The sequence below is a fragment of the Rhamphochromis sp. 'chilingali' genome (assembly GCF_963969265.1).
Source record: "Rhamphochromis sp. 'chilingali' genome assembly, chromosome: 18".
NCBI lineage: Eukaryota > Metazoa > Chordata > Actinopteri > Cichliformes > Cichlidae > Rhamphochromis > Rhamphochromis sp. 'chilingali'.
In genome coordinates this window covers 4,930,021-4,953,634 of record NC_137945.1, presented here as the reverse complement: position 1 = coordinate 4,953,634, position 23,614 = coordinate 4,930,021, and the positions used below count along the sequence as shown (strand labels likewise).

The window sequence follows — 23,614 nt, the reverse complement described above, 5'->3', positions numbered from 1 at the left end:
TGCCCAGCAAGCACACTAAAGGGGAGGCTGGAATGTTACATTTCAGACACTTTGATAAGTCTTCACATATCTCACGCCAAAACTTCTGAACTGGTGGACAGAACCAAAGAGCGTGGATGTAATTGTCCGGTGTATTTGCTGTGCAGTGTGAGCAGTTGTTGGAAGGCGTATAGCCCATCTTGAACATCCTATGACCAGTATAGTGCACTCTGTGTAATATTTTGTATTGTATTAATTGCAAACTGGGATTTCTGATCCATTGAAAGGTTTTTAAGCATATCTGAGACCAAAGGTTTGGGTCTAAGCTGATCGATAAATCTGCTTCCCATTTTGCAATAGGAAGGGATATTGATTCATCTATTTTAGAAAGTGTTCTGTATATTTTAGACAATAATTTGGGGGGTTTTAGACTAAAAAAATTGTACCACACTTGGTGGTGTTTGTAATTCAGCTTCACTGGGATTAAATTTCTTTTTTACTATGGGTTTAATTTGTTGATATTCCAAAAATCGTTTCTTGTTGATCCCATATTTTGTCTGTCAAACGAAATAAAGTCTGTTCCTTCCAATATATGTTCCAAGTATTTAATTCCTTTGCAACTCCAATCTGGAAAGTTTATCATATTATTGTTTTGTAATATGTCCGGATTGTTCCAGATAGGTGTACGTTTGCATGGGATTAATGAAGACTGTCATTTTTAGAAACTCCCACCATGCTGTCAGAGAAGAGCTGATGCTGACGCTTTTGAAGCATTCATGTCGTTGGATGTTTGAGATTTCTAGGTTATTACAGTGTTCTACATCTATCCAAGGTTCATCTAAGAGGGTGTGTTTAAACCATCTAGAGATGAACTGAAGCCTGTTGGCTAAAAACTAGTGATTAAAGTTAGGCAGATCTAATCCTCCTTTATCCTTGGTCTTTTTCAGTGTTTTTAAGCTGATACGTGGGGGTTTATCTTTCCAAAGGAATTTAGAAATATACGAGTCTAGAGATCTGAACCAATCTTGTGATGGCTTATTTGGGATCATTGAAAATAAATAGTTTATTTTTGGCAAGACCATCATTTTTATAGCAGCGACCCTTCCCATGAGTAATATGGGTAAAGATTTCCATCTAGCCAGATTGCCTTCTACTGTCTTTAAAAGTGGGATGTGGTTTAATTTAGTTAATTCTGAAAGCTTAGGAGAGACATTAATACCTAAATATTTTATATTTCCAGATTGCAGTGGGGAAGGAGAGGAATTATGGAAGGAGCAATTAATCGGAAGAACTGTAGATTTTGACCAGTTAATTGAATAATCTGAGACACTTGAGGAAGAATTTATTAATGCAATTACCCCAGAGAGATTGGTTTGTGAATTTTGGAGAAAAAGTAACACATCATCTGCATAAAGGCTGATTTTATGTTCTACATTCTTACATTTTCTGCCCTAAATTGTTGTAGCCTGTCTAATTGCTGCTGCTAGTGGCTCAATAAAAATAGCAAACAGTGAAGGGGAGAGTGGGCATCCCTGCCTGGTGCCCCTCAAGAGACAGAAGCTGGAGGATGTTTGGTCATTTGTTCTGACACAAGCTGTTGGGGAATTATATAATATTTTTAACCAGTTTATGAAAGAGGATCCAAACCCAAATTTGTGTAAAGTTGCAAATAGAAATTTCCAGTTAACTCTGTCAAATGCTTTTTCTGCATCTAAAGAAAATATTACGGTTTCAATGTTTTTACTGCATGAGTAGTCTATTAAATTAAGTAATCTACGTGTATTTGTTGATGAGTGCCTACCTTTTATAAAACCAGTTTGGTCAGGATGAATTAAAAGGGGGGTTATTTTCTCTAATCTTTTTGAGAGAGCTTTGCAGATTATTTTAAGGTCTACATTAATAAGGGATATTGGACGATAGCTTGAAGGAAATACAGGGTCTTTGCCTGGTTTTAGTAAGAGACTGATATTTGCAGAGTTCATATTTGGTGGTAGTCTACCATTTTCTTTGATTTCCTGCAACATCTTGTGAAAAACTGGTGCCAGAATCATCCAGAATTCTTTGTAAAAATCTGTTGAAAAGCCGTCTGGACCTGGAGCCTTATTATTGGGCATACTTATCAGAGCTTCCTGGAGTTCACCTGGTGTCAGTGGCGAATCCAGTGCCATTGTTTGGGTGTCTAATAATTTTGGAAGAGTTATGTTGTCGAGAACTTGATCAATTTCATTTTTAGATGGGTTTATTTGTGGTGTATATAAAGTTTCATAGAAATCCCTAAAAAATTTGTTTATTTTTTTAAGATCATATATTGTGTTCCCAGATAAATCTTTAACAGCACATATAGTGTTTTTTTCTTTATTGATTTTTAACTGGTTAGCAAGAAATTGTCCGGATTTGTTACCGTGTTCATAATTTTGCAGGCGAAGTCTTTGTACTAAGAATTTAGTCTTTTTATTAATAATTTCATTTAATTCTAGTTTTGTCTTGCGTATTTTGTTTAATATTTCTTGATCTTGGTGTGACACATAGGCTTTTTCTAAGAATTTGATGTTTTTTTCTAGTTCCTGAATATTTTTGTTTTCTTCTTTCTTCTTATGTGATGAGAAAGAGATTGTTTTACCTCTCATCACGGCTTTCCCTGCTTCCCAGAGGACAGATGCTGATGTTCCAGGTATGTCATTAAAGCCTAAATATAGAGTCCACTCCTTTTTAAAGTATTTGATAAACTCTTTGTCTTTGAGCAGTGATGTATTAAATCTCCAGTTTTTACTTGGCGTAGTATTATTCATCTGTATTAGTGTTAAAGATACAGGACCATGATCACTGACAGCTATAGGACGAATCTCAGTGTCTGAAATGTTACTCAGCAGTGAGCTGCTGACTAGAAAATAATCCAGACGAGAGTAGGAGTGATGGACATGTGAGAAGAAAGAATATTCCTTACTGTTGGGGTGAAGGAAACTCAGGCGTTTTAAGTTTATTCAAACCTGGGACAGGCATGTGGGTCTCTTGTAATAAAAAAACGTCTGCCTGTAATTTTTTAAGTTGGTTAAGTATTTTTAACCTTTTTTCCCTAGAGCCAGCTCCATGCACATTACATGTGACAAATCTTAGCGTGCCCATAGTTGTGTGTTTGTGGCTAATGATGTACGCTGTGTGTCTCGCTTAGACGGGTGAGGAAAATGGAAACACATAATTTTTTTGTAAATAAAGAGAAGAAAATGCGCGGCGAGAAGCTCCATAGGTCTGACTATGTGTGTGCATAATAACTAAAATGAGCAAATGTGTGCGTGTGTCCTATATCTGTGTGCGCTGTGTGGCTGTTGTAAATGTGTTGCCTTTAAACGCATGTGTGTGCGTGATCGTGCAGAGTGAGCATGTAGAAATAGACAGTGTTGTTTGTGGATGGATAGGGAAACAGGTGATCGACATAGTGATAGAAAAGAGAAGCAAATAAACCAAAGAGCAAGAGAGAGAGAGGGAAAAAGAGATAGAAACGGAAACATTCCAATTAAGGCATTGGCGGAGAGTGACGTTATACTAAATTAGCAAGCTGATATTACATAGTTAAGCAAAAGTTAATACAAGAGAGTGTGAGTGAAGAGAATAGTGCAGCGGATTCTTATTTGGTGTGCAGTCAATACAGCCATGGAGTGGTGCCGGGGTCGCGGTAGAGTTGTCCGTCCACGTAGAGCCGGTCCACGGCGATGACAGCCCGGGAGCCTTTCTGGATAAAACTACGTCGGACTGGGAAGAGGACCCTGCGTCGTTCCAGGATCTCTCTGGGGAACTGATCGTTCATGCTGAAATCCGTTCCTCACAATTTTTGGACGCAATCTATTATCCAAATCAGAGGGCGTCTCAAAGATGGTTTATCCAGCTTACTCATTATACATTACCCCGAAAAGTATTAAAAAGATTAACTCTATAATCTATCAATTCATTTGGCGCAATAGAACACATTACATTAAAAAATCACAACTCGTCAAAGATTACGCTAAAGGTGGTATAAAGACAATTGATTTTCAATTAATGGTTGGAGTATTTAAAATAAACTGGATAAAAGCCTTCCTCTTGAAACCTGACTCCATATGGTTCCATATCCCAAAAAATATTTTCAAAAAGGTGGGAGGGTTGGATTTTCTCCTGAAATGTGATTTTGATATATTGAAGTTGCCTGTGAAACTGTCAGAATATCATAAGCAGGTCTTGTCTTATTGGAAGAAGGTTTTTGCCCATAACTTTTCACCACATTGCTCCACCTTGTGGAATAACAGGACCATTACAATTAATAGGAAGTCATTGTTCATTAAAGAGTGGTATGAAAAAAACATTATCTTTATAACAGATTTACTTGATGAAAGGGGTCAGTTTCTCTCAGTGGGTGTTTTTAATGCAAAGTTTAACATTCAGTGTTCCCTTAGAGAATATGACAAGGTTTGTAAGGCGATCCCCTTACCTCTGTTGAGTTTGATACAAGGCTATTTATATTACTCTAAGGGACAAATTAGTTTACCTTCTCTACAGCTAAATCAGATTCCTTTGACTGATAAAAACTGTAATAATAAAACCATAAACAAAATATTTAAAAATGAATTATTTCACGATTTTAACAGTAACACAAAATTAAAAGGGAGTAATATTAAAATAACGAATAAATATACGCACTTTTTAAAATGGCCTATCCCCCCCCCCCCCCCCCCCCCAAAGTCAAAGAAATGCAATTTAAAATAATTAATGGATATTACCCAGCAGCTGAAATGCTTAGAAAAAGGTTTGGGTTTGAGGTAGAGCCATGTGGATTTTGTTCACAAAATGTGGAAAGTATTGATCATTTGTTTTTTTTCCTGCTCAGTAACAACTGACTTTTGGCAAGATCTAGTAGACTGGTTGAGTATAAGAATAGATGGGATGACCCCACTGACTCTAACACAAGTTTTATATAATAATGGTGATCCATCTAAGGAACTGTCCATGCTACACAAGGTGGTGATAATTATGGGCAAATACCACATACACAAATGCAAATGGCAAAGTAAAAGACCTTCCCTAACTGTATTGAAAATTGAATTAAAATCTTTTTTGTCATCTTTAGAATTACTGAGGGATTCATGTAAAGAGGCTGCTTTGATATGCGACAATGGGACTCAATCTCTATCCTTTTAATGATTGTGTTTTTGGTGTACTAAGTAAGCCACATGTATGTTAAGGTGTTCGCAGAAAGGAAACTGTTATATGTCATAAAAATGGCCTTCATATATTTATGTATATGTATATATGTGGGGTTTTTTTTTTCCTATTTCGTTTGGTTTCTTATTCAACCTTTTCAAGATGTTGTTGCACTAATTTTGTCTCCCAACGAGAGATTGTAATATGTGCATAAATTTAATTAAAGTATGAAAAAAAAACCACGTGTAGATTCATCAGCAAGGTGAAGTGTTTACTGACAATTGACAGTGATAGCGCACATCATCATCACTATTCCAGCAATCCTCTCCTCACAGACAAGCATAAACACACTCGACTATCGCTAAATCAGATTTAACACACGTTTGTAATGACGATAATTCAGTTTATAATAGGGTTTATTCGCACGGTCAGCAGGTGGCGGTATCCTCGTACACTGGGGAGTAAACTGCCATTAAACGAACAAAAGAAGAAGAAAACATCTGCACATGCGCGGTACGGATCGGGTAGAACCGATTTGTACGGTCAGACTTTACACATGCGCAGTAAGGATCGGAGAGTCCTGATCCGTAACGTTCTTTTTATTTTTCGTTTTTGTCTACATTGTACTGAAATGCTTCATTATTGCAAACATTTTAAGATATACTTGTTATTCTTAACATCTTAACAGATACTCTGACCCATAACTATCGAAAAACGCTACGACCGGAAGTAGAAACCTTTTGCGCATGCGGGGTACCGATCGGGTTTCCGGTGTTGTGCCAAAAAGTGATTGTCTGCCAAAAACTGATTTCCGGTATTTGCCAAAAAGCGATTGCTCATATTTAAAGTGCTATAAGTAACTTGTTGGGCTATAATATGTTAAACATATGTCAAATGCATCCCTTATGGATGACATAAAGTCATCTTGAGCCACAAACAACATTCGTGTAGCAAGATACAAGCCGCAATCAGTTTTTGGCAGCGACTTTTATATAACCTTTATTTATGCAGTAAAAAAAATCTCATTAACATTAAAAATGTATTTTGTAAGAGTAAGTTGCCCAACAGGACAGCAGAAATGTCAGCAAATATTACAGTAGTTCTGTAAAAATATTTTAAGTGGGGATAAAGGACCGGATTGGTTATAATGTAAGTACAAGTTGTAAAGATACTTAAAAAACAGATAATTTTTTAATTCTTTATGTAACCCCTTTGTATCCCCTGTTCACCGAAGTCTATTTACGAACATACGTAAAGATATTACACATAAAAAATACACAGAAACACTGGAAATCAGTTTTTGGCAGACAATCACTTTTTGGCACAACACCGGTACGGATCGGGTAGTGACAGTGACAACTCAGACGGAGCTACCGTTTCTTCCTAAGCGAGTAAAAGAGTGAATTTGGATGATAAAACAAACTAAACCAACGTTTGGATCGATATCTGCATCGATCTGCCCACCCTTGTCTCCTGGATCGTAGCCGAGATCAGCGTGAACCACGTGGGTCTCTGCTCCCTGATCTGTTTCCTGTGTTTGGAAAGAGTTGCAGCTTCATCGCGGAGTTTCTCTCGGTTTGTGGGCTCATCTAAAGGTAAGCACCGAGCTAACTTTACTGTGAGTTCAGTTCATGTTGAGTTTAGCTCCTGAATGAGGTCTTCTGCTGCTCTCCTCGGTGTCTGTTCACAGTTTATTGTGAACACGTTGAGAGAAGAGTGAGAGAGTGTTTGGAGAAAAACACCAACTAATCATTAGCTCAGCATGCTGGGAGAAGTTGGAGCAGAAAAGTCTTTTCATTGTCCCTGCAGCTGTTTTTCTGCCTGCACCAAACCTCTACAGCCTCGTTTCTATTTGAAGTGATAACAGGAAATGGATGAGAGCGATCTGCTGCAGTATCAGGGTCACAATAAACTTTATTGTCCAGCTGCTGTGGATGAACACATGAGAGGAAGTGAACTCCTACAAAGTCTCATTTTAATGAGTGTGGCTGCTGTAAAGTGATGCACAGGAAGATGTTAACAAAAACTAATGAAACAGAGATGAAAGTAAACAGTGTTCATATTTGAAAGCACAGAGAATAAAAATATATTGTGGTGGTTAATTTCTCCCAATTCTTTCGATCTTTGGGCTGAAGGAAGGACAATACTCGGTGTATAAATGCTCAATCAACAATTACTTTATTACATACAGTTCAACACCTTTGAGCACAAACCATCCGGATGGGGAGACATGCATGCAGAGGGTCACAGCAAATCTCCAACTGGTGGAGGGTTACTCAAGCTCTTATAGCCTCTAGTGGCCCCCACCAAGTCGTAAAAGCCTAAACATTCACATTCTTTCTCTCTCTCAGTGAGTTATGACCTGTTTATCTGCTTCCAACAAGGGGTGAAGCTCCTGTGGAATGTGCTTTGTGCTCTCTGCACAAGGTATTCTCTTCTTAACTCAGCAGTATGAAATGTCATGAGACAGTGTAGCTCATTCACAGTAAATCAACAGTATAGGATAATACAAACCTATCTGATAAATCTAGTGATTCTCACATTCTTTTTAATTCAGCAGTATAATGCAAACTAGAACTACAGCTACATACTAATTATACTCTCTATAATAAGAAGTATGATGCGGCTTACAGCAGTATAATGATTCACTCATTTCGATTACAGGCATAGGATAACATATGATAGAATAATAATCTCACAGTGGTTAATGTGCAGCTCTTGGTGATTTGGGAGAATCATGTTTTTAATCATGTTGTGGATTGAATGTTGGGTTTTGTTTTATTTTGTCTACAGAAGTTTTTCCCACCTGTGATCGTTCAGATTGATTTGTTGGGTTGACTTGAATCATGTGAAGGTTTAAAGCTGCACTTCCCCCAAAAAGAATAAAGTATAATCGTGAAGAATGTAAAAATGTCTTCCTGTGTCAAACACAGCTGCAGTCAAAGCAGGAAGGAAAGCACTGAAACCACTGATCAAAGCTCATTAATCAAAGACTGCTGATCAATGGCCATGAGTACCATTCACAGAGAGTGAGTCACTGCAATCACAGCATTTGATCAATGAGCTTTAATTAGTGGTTTTTGGGGAATGGTGGAGGTGGTGGGACTGGGGGGCTGAAGGTGTGGAAAGTGTGGGGTGGGGGAGTAACAGGTCTGTCCCTGTTTGTGGAAACCACAGGAGGAGCTGTTCAGGCTGTTGCTGGGTGTGAATTGTTGATGGAGTCTTTAAACTTGTAGTTGCTGTTTTCCAGACTGAAGCAGAGTCGTTAGCTGAAAACTGGTTTTAGAGGTTCATTCAGGACACCTTCTCAGGCTCTTACAGCCTTACCTGTATCATAACAAAGTGTATAAACCCCAATCCACCTTTAACATGGTCCTTCTCCCAAACCTTCAAATAGGACTTTCTGGCCCTGTCATAGTAAAGGGCTGCTTAGAATATTAGAGCCAATGTCACAAAGTTCTTCCTGAAGTATAAGTGAGTGAGAGAGTTTCCTCACTTTGCAGCACAACACGTCTCACAAGATTTCTACAAGCAATCAGAGTGAAATTTGTACTTTGTGTTGTCAGATGAACATATGAGACACTTTGACTCTTCAGTGCAGTGTGGAGCCTAACAAAGATCTGTTTTGTGTCCCAGCTGATCAGCAGGAGGAGAAGAGTCTGACGGAGCAGCAGAGGAACATTTTCAGCCATCTGGACTCAGCTGAGTCACTACAGAGGAAACAATGAGCTCAACACAGGAGGTGAGGAAAATATCACAGTTTCACCAAATAATCAGTCACGTCTAAAACTCTCATCCTCCCAACCTGTTATATGACTGTGTTGTATATTATGTTGTTTTTTAGAGACCACAGCACATGTTAAAATAAGGAAGGTTTATTCATCAACATTATTAATAATCAAATGGACATTTGTCAGAGTTTTACCCCTGATACTGCTGGATAAACAGAAACTCACTCAGGAACGAGGTCACACAGAGCTCAAGTTTTCACTCGCGAGGGGGAAGCAGTTGTCTCCAACCCACTTCAACTTGCTTTCCCCCTGCAGGTTGTTTTTATTGGTTACACACATGAATATTCATAAAGCTTGTTGCTGTATTACCTATGAGAAACTACTATAACTGGTTACAAAGTGATTGTGCTGTGCAAGCGTGATTATACATTGTGTGTGGTTATATGATGAGAGTGCAGCTCTCCCAGATTGTTGTTGGTAGAATCTGTTCTTCTCAAGGCTGCTTGTTCCCCTTATCAATGTCATGCACGTAGTCATATGCGTGGGTTACCTAGATAGCAAACAGAAGCATTCTAGCTTTCTAAATGGCATTGTGTAGCTTTTTAAAGGGCAACCTACAACACATACATTAAACCTAACAGTTTTTTCATCACCCCAAAAAATACACGTTCAAAGCACCACAACAGCAGCCCGATATCAGACAGAAGCTCTCAGCTGAGCTCTGTAGAGTGGGCAATTATAATGAAGCTTCATTATAATTTGTAGATTCAAGCTGCTCTTCATATTTTTGGCCAGCAGATGTCACCAAAGAGGACTGTGTTGAAAAGCTTTGAGTAATGAACCTTTTTCAATACAAGCTTCAGTGTTTCAGAAAGCTTCATTTGGCCATCACTGATATAAATAATATTATAGAAATGATCAGAGGAGGCAAAAGTACATTTACTCTATACTTAAGTAGAAGTACAGATGCTCTATTGACGACTCTGCAATAGTCGGTCTCATCACTGATGGGGATGACAAGGAGTACAGAGAACTGACCAAAGGTTTTGTTGACTGGTGCCAGCAGAACTACCTCCAGATCAACACTAGTAAAACCAAGGAGCTGGTGGTAGACTTCCGCAGGCACAAACATCCCCCACTGCAACCACTCAACATTCAAGGTATGGACATTGAGACTGTGGACAGCTACGGGTACCTTGGTGTTCATCTGAACAATAAACTGGACAGGTCTCATAATTCAGACGCCCTCTACAGGAAAGGGCAGAGCTCTGTTCTAGGATGCCCTCTGGACCCAGTAGTGGTGGTGAGTGACAGGAGAATGGTGGCTAAGCTGTCATTCCTGTTGGACAACATCTCCCACCCCATGCAGGAGACTCTGACGGCACTGAGGAGCTCCTTCAGTGGCTGCGGCACCTACGATGTGGGACGGAGAGATTTCGCAGGTCTTTCCTCCCCACTGCTGTCAGACTCCACAACAAAGACTTTTGCAGCTGATTTGCAGCAGTTGTACTTTTGTATTTTCTTATTCAGTTGTATATAGCATTTGTATTCTATTTTATTCTATTCTATTATTCTATTGTATTTTATTTCATTTTATTGCATTCCAGTGTTTTCTAATTTCTGCTACATAACTTTGCACTTTTGCTGTAACGAAACAAATTTCCCACCTGTGGGACTAATAAAGGTCATCTTATCTTATCTAACTGTGACATGAGCACCACAGTCACTGTGCACCTGTCACACACTGTTCTTTACTTTAAATCCATCACAGTTCAGCAAACTAACCTGTTTATCCTGCTAGAGCTGGGCGATATATCGAGTTTTTAAAACATATCGATATATTTTTATACGAGATATAAGATGTGACAATATCCTTTATATCGATATAGTCTATGTTACGTTATAATTATAGTTGTGGAGCCGCAAGTTTGCCTCTCTTTCGTCCACTTTTGTCTCTACGCAACGTTCCTCCGCCTCGCCTTCACTGAAGACAACTCCCCCTCCTCCCCCATCGCTTCACATGCAGGCAGCGACAAGACGGACACGGCAAATCTCCGTTAACGAGTTACTGCGCATCGCCCCATGCGTGGGGCTGGACGGCGTCAACGTGCTAACGAGCTAAACATGCTAACGAGCTAACACCGCTAACCCTAAAATCCTTTCATTCTCTCAAAAGTTGATAGCGCGCCTTATGTATGAATTCTGGTTGTGCTTGATGGCCGCGAACTGATTTTATGTGGTACACGGCGCTCAGCAATCTGTCAAAAATGTTTGAGTACGACTTTGGTAAGCTACGGAGCTGCACCGCTTGATAGATTGTCGGCGCATTACGGCTACCGAGGAGCTTCGCGGAGTGATACGTACTGTGCATCAACGTAATATTACCGTATTGTGTGTGGATAAGGACCATAAATGGCACCTGTAAGAGACGTGGTTATGAAGCGGATTTCAAACTCCAGGCTATCAGTCACACAGTAAAACTTGGGAACAGAGCAGCTGTGAAATCTGTCTGTCTTTGTTATTACGCTCAGCGTCTTTTAGTTTACATTTTGACTGCACAATTGTGAGCTCTTTGTTTAGCACAAAAACAACCTTGTTTTCTTTTATTTATGGAGCATTATTATTTAATGAATGCTCATAATTTAATTTTGAGTAATTTTTCATGTACATCTGTGCTGTATGTTAATAAAAGTGCCTGTGTGACATCTGGGACACAGCTTTGACTAAGAACTCTCTTTTTGTTCTTACTTTATGGCTTAAAAAAAAAATCGAGATATATATCTTATATCGCCATCCAGCTAAAAAATATCGAGATATGAATTTTGGGTCATATCGCCCAGCCCTATATCCTGCACTAACCTGCAGAGGATCTTCATGCAGTCTTTAAATAACACAGTTAATCTGCCTCAGATTGTTTTGCAGCATCTTTCACAACCTGAAAAAACATAATGTCACATGTACAGACCCAATATCTGATTTCAACACATGAGGACTTACATGTAAGCTTTAATCTCCAGTTGATCAAATCCCACTGAGCAGTCCTTCCCTTTAAATCTAACCTCTCTTCTTCCTCTCCTGTCCTGTGTGTCTTATCTTTCTCCATCTCTGAGTGAAGTTAGCTCTCTTCCTTTTCTCTCCCTGTGATGTACAGCAGCTGGACCTTTAGCCAGCAACACACTGTGAGACAAACTGCACACAAACAGTTTGTGTGTTTGCTGATGTTTGTTGATAGAAACGCTGCATTTGAAATTACCTGTTTGTTCAGGTGCTGTGCAAAAAAGAAGGAAGAACAACGTCTCACTTTAACTCCTGACTATGACTCACAGTTTTGCCTCTTTCATCTCTTTTTATGTTTCATACCCTGGTGATTAGTACACGATCAGGATTGTCTTTCATGTGTTACTTTTCAGGCTCAAATCAGTTTGATATTTGATGCCCTTAGTGATGAAATAACTCCCCTCAAATTCCTAAAAACAAAAGTAAAAAATCTGTTTTGTAAATGCAACAAAATACAGATTTGTTTTGTAATGTGGGGAGTAAAAGTAAGGAAAATAAGGAAAAAATATTTTAAAGTGTTTAAACATTCATAAATTATTTTTAACACCAGGTTGGATGTAATGTGTTAGAACTACCAGCAGGTGGGGATAAGAGACCTTTAAGGTGTTTGGTGCCACGCTCCACCTTCAGGTTTAAAACTAGTGTTAATGGAGGGAGTTTGAAGGTTGAGTTTGTTCCACGACTGCATTTCACTCACTGCCTCTGTTTGTATCTCTGTCACTGCAGGACCAACATGGAGCGAGAAGTCAGCGCTCTCAGGAGGCCGACAAACCTCACAGAAGAAAGGGAGAGAAAACATACACCTGTGATGAGTGTGGGAAGGATTTTACTGAGAAGTCTACACTAAAACGTCATCAGGTCATCCACACTGGAGAGAAACCGTTCAGCTGTGAGTTGTGTGGAAAGTCTTTTTCCTGGAAGCGTTCCCTGAAAAATCACCAACTCATCCACAGTGGAGTTAAAGCGTACAGCTGTGATCAGTGTGGCAGAGCTTTTACTCACAGTAGCAGCTTACAGAATCATCTAGTTACCCACTCTGGAATTAAGGCATACAGCTGTGACTTTTGTGGAAAAACCTTCAGCCAGATAGGGAGCCGAAATATACACCTACGCATTCACACTGGACATGATGTGTACTGCTGTGAACAGTGTGGCAAACAGTTTATAACCAACACGCATTTACAACAACACATGTTGACCCACTCGGAGGAGAGACCTTATAAATGTGACCTGTGTGAGAAGACTTTTAAAGCTCCACATCACCTGAGACGACACCAACAGATCCACACCAGAAAGAGACTCTCCAAGTGCAGTTACTGTGAGGTATGTATGTATATTGTTATCTTGTCATTTTAGCCTGACTGTTTGGAACAACTCTGCTCATTAAACTGTGTTAGCATGTTAGCAATTCTACTGCATGGAAAAGCAGCTCTGAGTGATTATTCAGATTTACATTTCAGTTATGATTTTTGTTTACACGATCATGAAAAACTAAAAGTGCTGAAAATTGATAATTCATGTGTTATTTAACGTTTCCTGGTATATCATAACATGGTTTTTATTTCCGCATAGATGGCATTTTGTTTACAGCGGCTCGTTCCTCTGTCAGGTGTACATGGAATAAAATAAAACACAAATGAAAATAAGTACAAAACCAAACATTCAGTAATCTTCTATTATGGTTAACAAAGTTGTATCGGTTTTGTAATATTGTAGCAGTAGTATCATTGCTTGTTTTTAACTTTAGTACTTTTAGACACTAGTGTTAAAATACTAATTTAATGTTATAATTGCAGTGTCATGGGGGTAGTAGTGTTTTTGTTGTCCCAGTCAGCTGAGTGCTTTAAATGCACAGTTACAGTGTCATTAATGCAGTATTGTCAGAATCAGAATTTATTGATCCTATGGGAAATTATGTTGGTTACAGTGCTCCAGTACAAGCAGTAGCAAAAACAGACAACACAAGAAGAAAGAAATAGCACAATATACACACACACACACACTATTGCCACAAGCAGGAATGACTTTCTGTGCCATTCAGGGGTGCTCTTTGGTAATGTCAGTCTCTCATTGAACGTGCTCCTGTGGCTAGCAAGCATGTCATGGAGTGGGTGGGAGGAATTATCAATTCAATTTCAATTAGATTAATCAGATATTAATAACACATATGATTCAGTGCAGAGAGGTCTATTAATATATAGTGAGTGAGAAAGGGGACTGGAAGGGGAAAACGCAATGCATTATGGGAATCCAACATTGTCTTTATCCTGGATAACATTCACCTCTCCGACACTACCCTAAGGGAGTCCAGCTCCATCCCAACAACATTGCTGGCCTTGCAGCAACTGTAACATGCGCTGGTTGGCGCATGCACACAATTTTTTTTTTTTAAATTTTAAATTAGTATTATTGCAGTGTTACATTAGTAGTTTAGCACTGTGTTGGTAGCCTTTAAATTACCCTGAAAATATTAGTGTGGTAGTACTTCAGTGTAACTCAGATGTTACTGTAACATTAAATAAGTATTACTGTAGTATTATGGTGGTAGTATTGTAGTTATTGCAGCCCAGTAAACTGAGCATGTTAACTGAAACAGTAATTGGACGTCTGCAGAGATGTTCTTTAGTTCAGGCAACGTTCAGGATAAAAATGTTGAAGGACTGACTTACACTGTCTTTGTGTCTTTGTTTAGAAGCAGAGCGACACAGATGGATCCAGTTCTCAACCCTGTCATCACTGTGGTGGTGGGAAAGACTTTTTTTGCGACCTTTGTGGAAAAACTTACATTCGAAAAGACGGGCTTCAAGAACATCAGCGTAAACACACTGGAGATAAAATGATAAAATGCAAAGAATGTGGGAGAAGCTTCACCAGATTAAGGGACTTAAAACATCATGAACTCATTCACAGTGGGGTTAAAAAGCACCTCTGTGATCAGTGTGGGTCATCCTTCATCACTGCAGGCAACCTTAAAACACACAAACGAGTCCACACAGGAGAGAAACCGTACAAGTGCAGATACTGTGACAAAAGCTTCTCACAATCAGCTAATCGTAACTATCCTGAACGTGCACACATGGAAGGAAACTACAGCTGTAACCAGTGTGACAAGAGCTTCAGGAATCTCAGTTCATACTCCAGACACAAACGATCCCACGTTACTAATAAACTGTTTCACTGTTACCAATGTGCCACCACATTCACTAAATTATCTGCTCTGTGCAAACATCAGCGTGATCACTCAGGGCTGAAATCACTCCCATCACTGTGAATCTGCAGAGACAGAAAGATCCTCTTCTAGTTTCAGTGTCAGAGTTAAAACCCTTGAGATCAGGCTCCAAAGAGTTCATCAAAGCTATCCAAGTTACATGGTTTATTAAAATAATCACATTACAGCATTTACATTCATGTTAGACTACTTTTAATTAACTGCTTTAGCCCACAATGAAAAAAAAAACCCATTTTGTTCATGACCTGTGTAGGATCATGAACAAAACTAACTCGGGATCTCGCAAAAGTTTCATACATCTCCGAAAACATCGGAGCACTTTTGCAAGTATGTGATGTCTTGTAAACCGAGCAGATATCTGACGTTTGCACAACTACATTCACGCCTCAAAATATCTTAAAAGTGTATTTTCTGACCCAGAAAGAGTAATATTACAACTAAGTAGCTGCTGCCATTGTTGGAATTCAACTTTTGTTGAAACGTTTCTGAAAGGTTGCAGATCTGGAACCACTCTTTCCTCTGGCAGGTCTGCCATCTGTTGTTGGCTGGGTTTTCCTCCATTCAGTTTACAGAATAAACATTTTGCACAGTTGAAACTCCATTTGTTATCCGAAACTTTCTTTCTAAAACAATATCTGGGAAACATGCTCTTTGGCCATTCTTCTCGAGAATCTCATTTGCCTTTGTTCTCTATTTTTCTCTCAGTTTAAATGAAAAAGTTTGAATCAGAAATTTAATGTTAGCTGGCATGCTTAACTCCTGCAAATACTGCAGTTCCTCCATAGCATTTCAACACTCCTGACTATATAGTCAAGTCCAGTCAAGTCAAATGTATTTATATAGCACATTGAAAACAGCAACTGTTGACCAAGGGGCTGTACATTTAAGATCATCAAAAGAGATAAAAACATAGGACGACATGATAAAAGTTAAAAGGAATCATAAAATTAGAAGATTTGAGTAAGAAGTAAGATAAAAGTAGTACAAACTCATCCTGATTTAAAAGCCAAGGAATAAAAGTGGGTTTTTTAGATGGGTTTAAAAAGTGTCCAGTGTTGGAGAGGTCCTGATGTGAAGTTTGTTCCACAATTTAAAAGCAGTCACAGCAACGGCCCGGTCTCCTCTGTGTTTAATCTGGACCTCGGGACAGCTGAGAGCATCCACAGACCTCAGTGATCTTACAGGAGTGTACCAATTTAAAAGATCAGAAAGGTTGTTTTTTTCCTGCCTTGTTTGGTATCATTGTTTTTAGTTCAAACTCACGTGTCTAAATATAGTTATTGTTGTACTAACACAAGATTCCTGAAATCACATAAAAAAAACATAAAACCTAGCAGTATTTTTTTTTTACTGTAAAAACCACAGACATGTTCAGTAAATTATTTTAGAACTTGAAATGCAAATATAAATTGTACACTTTTAAAACTTATGCACACATTGTGTAAATATATACAGTTATTTATCTAAAAATGCAGCCAATGCACACCTGGCATTTTTTTTATTTTTATTTTGTACAACCATTTAAAAATATTAGTATAACTAAAATGAGAGAACAAACAGGGGCCCGTTCTTCGTACCTCGCTAAGTAGGTTAGCTGGATTAGATTGTTGACGATTTCGCGTGATCTTGGATCGTTCGGTTCCCCGAAGCTCATCCGGGACTTGCTGCCATAGCAACAGAGCCGTAAGCGTAAACCTGCTCGGGAGCAGGTTTACTTTATGTAAACAGGATTAGATCGCGGCCACGCAGGTATGTCCGCTTCATTTATACGAAAGCAACAGCGATATCCCACCACTGTTTCACCATAAATAAATAACATCAATGTAACTAAAGATAGTGCAGCACCTGATCCATTTATTGATTTCACACAGATACATACAGGTCATTTCCTAAAAAAGGGAAATGTACTATTAACATTCTATTACATGTATTTGATTATTACAGATGTAATTCATATTTCAGAGTAGCAATTGCAAATTACTTTGTGTAATCAAGATGAGAGACCACGGCTATAAAAGTGAAGGTGGATTTGGGAAGCCTGTCGCAGCCATGTCCTGTCCGTATACGCGAGCCACCCATTGCGGAAGGTGCAAGATTGATAAGGAGAGTCCTCAGAATTCAGCGTATATTGCGGGATAGACAGGATCCTTTAGCTCAGCGCGACAGTGTGCTCATTGAGAGATATCGATATTCCCGTGAGGGTATTATTTACTTAACCAACTTGTTGACGAGGGGGTGCAGGACCACCACCTGTCTTTTTTTTGCTCTGCCCTTTTCTTGGTTGCTGTTATGAACAAACAAACAGATTATTTCAGGGTCTCTTTTCAAGAGACTACAAGCAATATAAGTGATAAATATTACCATTCTGTAGAATATTCTTATATTTCACTTTTACTTGTTCCCATGTTCTAGTGGGTCCTGTTGTGGCTCTAATGTGTAAGGGGATATAATATAACATAATATAATATAATGTAATATAATATTGGATAATATAGTGTAATATAATAAATCTACCCTACCGCCTACTGGTGTTGGCCAGAGGGGCCAATGGCGCGATATGGCAGCCTGGCTTCTGTCAGTCTGCCCCAGGGCAGCTGTGGCTACAACTGTAGCTGCCTCCACCAGTGTGTGAATGTGAGAGTGACTGAATAGTGGCATTGTAAAGCGCTTTGGGTGCCTTGAAAAGCGCTATATCAATCCACTCCATTATTATTGTTATTATTAAATCACTTACGAGTTTAATTTGTCAGCAACTTTCTGCCAGCCCTCTCTCCTTGCTTTTGCAGCCTTTGCAGTGTTCCCTTGCGTTCTGATTAAACTCTGAAACTCCTGAAATCCCTCACTCAAGAGTTCTTGCTCTGCTGCCGAAAAATACCGAGCGCTCTCCTTCGACATTTTCGCCGACCAATCAGAGGGTTGCCGATCAATGTTTCTACTATCGATGCGTAGCCCCTTTTACGACACCCAGTGATCTCACATTACTTCATCCAGCTGTACTAATCGTCAACAGCAGGTGTGTTCGGGGAACCGGATTAGCGAGCTCACGGTTAGCACGATGATTCGGTCTTGGATGTGTCATTTGATCTTGGATGTAGTAAGCGACGTACGAAGAACGGGCCCCTGGTGTCACAATAAGATGCCCCACAAATTATCTGTGTCTGTCCGCCACAACAAAGAAGAGAACACCACAGGGATAAACTTGCAGGTCTGACAACAGGAGCTTCATCACTTCTCTTTTCCACCTGCAGACTGTGTTTACATTGCCATCTGCCAAAACTACACAACACAACACACCAACTACACACTCCACACTAAACGTCACAAATCTCCCACATCTCAAACCACGTAGTACAAACTCAATTTCTCTGTCTCTCTGGTGTCACTCCCAAAATGTTCCCCTCTTCCTAAACAACCAAATCCCAAATCTATAAAAAATTGGTCGACATAGTACATTTTTCAACCAATAGGAAAGAGGTGGCCTTTTTCTTTCTTTACTGTTTTTCTGCTGTCCTTAGAAAATACTTTTTTAAAAAACATGTGACGAAAGTATTTAGAAAAAGCTTGGCTAATATTTTTTTTTAATCATAACTCTGGTTTTAGTGGCCTGTCATTAACATTTTAAAACCGGTGTATACAATTCACCGGACAATTATATCCACGCTCTTTGGTTCTGTCCACCAGTTCAGAAGTTTTGGCGCGAGATATGTGAAGACTTATCAAAGTGTCTGAAATGTAACATTCCGACTTCCCCCTTAGTGTGTTTGTTGGGCAGCTTAGATAATGTCACTTCAGAAAAGAATATAGCCCATATGGTTTTCACTGCCCTATGCATAGCCAAGAAAACAGTCCTCATGAACTGGAAAAATAAAAATAATCTTAATTCTAACCAATATAGAAATTATCTATTAGATTACATTAGTCTTGATACAGCCTCTGCCACCACATCAGATCAATTGCTCTGGGCTCCTTTGATCAGCTCCATCACCTAGTGGGGGTGGGGGGGTCATAGTTTGGTCCCGCCTTCACTGTTGTGATTGGTGTGGGGGTAGGGACAGGCCTAGGGCGTCGGGGGGTTCCCCGGAGGCATCTTCCTTGGGGGGCTCAACGCGGGGTAGCGGTCATGTCCGGTTAGGGGCTCTGTTGGCTCTCAGGTGACTGTTTCCTCGTGGCTGTATGCAGCGGGGCTAGGGGAGGATCTGTGCTGACGGACGTGGGTTACTGACCTGGTAGCCTGGCTGCCCCTGGGTGGGTCCGGGATGGGCGTGAGGTTCTGGGGGCGCTCCGTCTCTGGGCTGGGGCCCTGGCCGGGCCTCGGGGGCTTGGGTCCTGGTTGGTGTGTTGCCGGGGTTGTGGGCGGGCGGGTGCATGGGGGCCCAGCCCTGGCACAGGGTGCCGCCGGTGCGTCGAGCCACCTGGGGGGCTCTTCAACTGGTGGGGGAGGTTGTCACATCTTGCAGGAGCTTTCCTCTCTTCAGGAACTCTCTCTGCAGGAAGGGGAGATATAGGAGAGGTGGAGGAAGATCTCAGCCTGGGTGTCTATTGTCTTATGTAGTCTGGAAGATGAGTGGATGGTGGGGTGGGTGCAGTTTTCTCTGTGGTGGGGTTGGGTGGACTGTCCCGGGCTCTGTGGGGCCGGGAGGCGCTGCTGCACTGGGCCCCGGTCTGGATGGGCCTGGGCCCCATTTCCCTGGCGGGTCGCGGAGTATGGGGGTGCCTACTGGGGTCAGCGGGGGAGCTGGCCCCAGGGAGGGGTCACTTGCCCCTCCCTTCCTTCCCTCCCCATCTCCAGCTGCCTCCCTCTTCCCGCTCCACCACAACCACCCACACATGCAGGGCCTTGGAGTAGGGGTATATCACCAGGGTGCAGAGGAGGCTAACCCCCCCCCCCCCCCCCCCCCCCCCCCCCCGTCCCCTCTGTCCCCTTCTGGCTGCCTCTGCCTCAATTTTATCCCACAACTTAGACATTCACATCACTCACACTCTCATTACACATACATATAGGATCTTGGGGGTGTGCACGATACACGGAATCCAAGTTACCATCAGGGTGTACACCTCACCCCTGGCGTCATTGCCCACCTCTCAATTTTAAATACACGTAGACATTGAGGGCTAGCAGGAGGGACTATGCGCTTACCTGCTGCTCTCTGGCAGGTAGCTCCATGCCCTCCTGGGTTTTAAATGCACCTTAGAACACACATGCATCAACACTACAATGAGCGGTTGGAGGGAGGTTTGGAGTCTTCTCTCACCCCCATTCTCTGCGACCTGCTGGAGCGGGGGGGCTAGGAGGAGGAGTTGGCCGTCCGACTGCGGTCTAGAGTGTGGGGCCTCCCTGCTGCTGCGGAGTCGGGGCGGTCTGCCTCTCCCCATCGCAGGGAAAAGGGTAACACCACCTGGGTCTGGGTGCAGTTCCCCCCTCCAGGGGCAAGGGTACCTAGACCCGGTTCGTAGAGTACGCTTGGGGAGTGTGATCGTGTGTACAGCGTCTCTTTATGTCTGTCTCCACGTTGGTTGAGTGTGGAGTAAGTGCATATGAGAGCATGAGGGTGGGAATGGATGTTTGTATCTGTGTGTGCCTGTATGTCTGTGTCTATATGTCAGGTTGGGTATCAGACGCCACCTCTCTGGGGACATCTCAGGCCCTCCAAGTTTTGGAGGCCTATCTCCCCCCACCACCACTTCCCCTGCCAGTGGCGACTCCCTCAGACATCGGTGCGTTGGTGGTTCTTTGTGTCTGGGGATGGGCGTCCAGGTACACGCCGGCTCACTCCTTGGCGGCCGCTTATCGGGGCCTGGATCCTGGGGCTCGCTCGGGCCACTTCGGAGGTGGGGTGCCCCCAGCCTCTCGGCCTGGGGCTTGGTCACTCAGGCACAGCTGGCTGCCGGCGGAGCTCACGGGCGCGTCACTGCAACTCCCCCTGGCTTCTGCTCCGCGGCTGCTGAGTGAGCCCTCATCTGGGACTCTCCTCAGCTCTTTCTGGGACAGTGGCGCGGCTGCCCCTCTGTTAGTCTTCCTTGGTCTCTTGTGTTCTGGGGGCCTCTGGATGTCTGGAGTTTTGATCTCCTCCATACCTGCTTCATACAATGGAGGACGGGGCTGTGGCCTCCCCACACCCTCTAGCAGATCATTACATGAAGGAACCTTTTAAAAAAACAAGCGCGTCCATGCTCACAAGTGTACACACGGGTGATCACACCCACAAACTACACCCTTTTTGGCTCCTACCTCAAAGCACACTGTGTTCTGTTGATCTTATGTGCTGCACAATAATGTTTAATATTTAGTATTTACTGTCATATTCCCATATATCATTGTGATGTTGTTTATTCTATTACTCTTGTTCTCTTCTGCTTGTTTTCTTTTTTCTTTCTCAACAGGTGATCCAGGTGATTGATATATGCATTTTCTTTTTCTTTTTTTTTTCCTGCCCATTCTGTTGGTTTTTGTTTTTTGCCCTTCTCCCCCGTCCCTCTTCTCAGCTGTTTCTCTTTCCCTCTTTCTTTCTCCCCTTCTTTCCTCCAGTCAAGTCTGTCCCATATTCAGCAAGTGAAAATAAAATAAACAATAAAAGGTGAATCAAATGGACCATTATGGCAAGGCTGGGATGGTCAATTTGGTAAAGTAAATCCGTTGGGCATCTTTCTTTGCCTTTAGACAATAATTCTGATGGCAAAAGAGCCAAACGGGACAGGCAAAAAAAACAAAAAAAAAAAACAAACAAATGTGTGGAAGTGAATTATAACAACATTGAGGCTTGCCACCCTCTACCCCGAAAAAATGACGGTGACAAACCAGCCATCATTGTGAGATTTGCTAACAGAAAACACAAAACAGCACTGTTAAAACAAGGAAAGAAACTGAAAGGAGCCGATGTCTTCATGAATGAACATCTGATAAAAAGAAATGCGGACATTGCCAGGAAAGCACGTTACTTGAAGAAATAGGGAAAAATTCAGAATACATGGACCACCAACTGTAAAGTATTCATTAAACTCAATGGAACACCGGAACAAGCCAAAGTGTTGGTCAACAGAAATATGGAGGAGCTGGACAAATACTGAGGTTCAACCTACACTGGAGGCATGAACAGTAGCGGTTTTTTATACGGACGACACGGGCGGTTGCCCGGGGCGGCATCGTGGTGGGGGCGGATTCAAAAAAAATAATAATAAATTGCTCGTGCTCATGTTGCCCCGACATCAGACAGCGCATATGGGGAATGTCACAGGCACCGATCGGTTTTCTATCGCCCATTTGCTGGGAGTAAGGGCGCCCTCCGTTTGCGAGGTGCGCCTGCTGCTTGCGGCACAGGGAGGAGAGGGCGGGGCGGCGGGGGAGTCTCTGGCTGGCTAGAGCGGCATTTAATAACCAACTGGCAAAATAAAACAATAAAAAAAACCAACAAACACGAAAACACGAGACATTATGATACAGACTTATAATTTGCACCGATGTTTTTTCGAAATTCTATAGGCGAAAAGTGAGCGCGAGAGCCCTCGGTGCGCCTGCTTGCTGCTGAAGTCAAAGTAAACTTTATTGACAGCTCCGCTACATACAGTCCAGTATATAGAGAGACGAGACGACGAGGCTCCAGTTACAGCAGTGCAAGTAAACAAACAACAAATATAAGAAGAGTAAGAAAATAAATATGCACTTTAGGACCAGGGGTAAAGGGATCAATAACAATTTAAAATTTATAATTTACAGTTTTATGATCTCACACACAACCTGTCGACAGGGGAGGGGGGCCGGCTGCTTCCAGATAGAGCACATTTCATTCATAATGATGCAAATCCAAGCCCATTATGTATTCATGATTTGAATCCTGGGTTGTGTGAAATCCCAGAAATAAAGCCTACACAAAGTGAATCTGAGAACTAAAGTGTAGGTCTGTTAGGTTATGTTGTGGTGATCCTCGGGTTGGGGGATTTGTGTTCATACTAGTGCAAAATTAAAACCAATGGAAGATGTACAAGAAAAGTTCAAAGCCATCAGGTGCTCAGTTTAGAAAAAATAGAAAAGAAGAAGAGAAACGAGCAAAAGATACAGGTAAGCAGATGTGTGATTGGATGATGGCAGCTCATCCTGAAACAATCAGAGTCAGAATACTTTATTAATCCCTAAGGAAATATGTGGGTTACAGTTGCTCCAAAAAGAAATGGTAAAAATATCAACAGTAACAGACTAAACTCCAAACAATACATTATGTTACAGATTTTAATATTAATTAGTCGTTGTCAATCGTTGATTCGTCCAGTTCTCATTGTATGACGAATTATGATGGCTGTTTGGTAGCCGTTTGCATACAATGCATTCTCTCTCTCTCTTCATATGTGTGTCTGTGTGTGTGTGTGTTTCTCTGGCGAAATTCAGTATGGTTCTGACAACAGTTTTATGTTAATGTATAATCCTTAATATGTTTTGTGTCTGTGTGTGTGGGGGGGT

The 23,614-nt window shown here is 41.3% G+C and overlaps 1 protein-coding gene across 5 annotated transcripts in view; it reads left to right on the top strand.

The window, feature by feature from the left end:
• Positions 1-23,614, top strand: part of LOC308386423 (uncharacterized protein) — a 99,606-nt gene that overhangs the window by 38,187 nt on the left and 37,805 nt on the right. For 2 of the 5 annotated variants that reach the window (XM_080865930.1, XM_080865931.1), the window contains 2 exons: positions 12,663-13,259; positions 14,629-15,828. In XM_080865930.1, the coding sequence (XP_080722056.1) occupies positions 12,663-13,259; positions 14,629-15,207 (1,176 nt within the window). In that variant the 3' untranslated portion in view covers positions 15,208-15,828. Of the gene's footprint in view, positions 1-12,662; positions 13,260-14,628; positions 15,831-23,614 lie in introns of those variants that run through there. The other 3 variants (XM_080865933.1, XM_080865932.1, XM_080865936.1) reach the window with 3 other exon arrangements.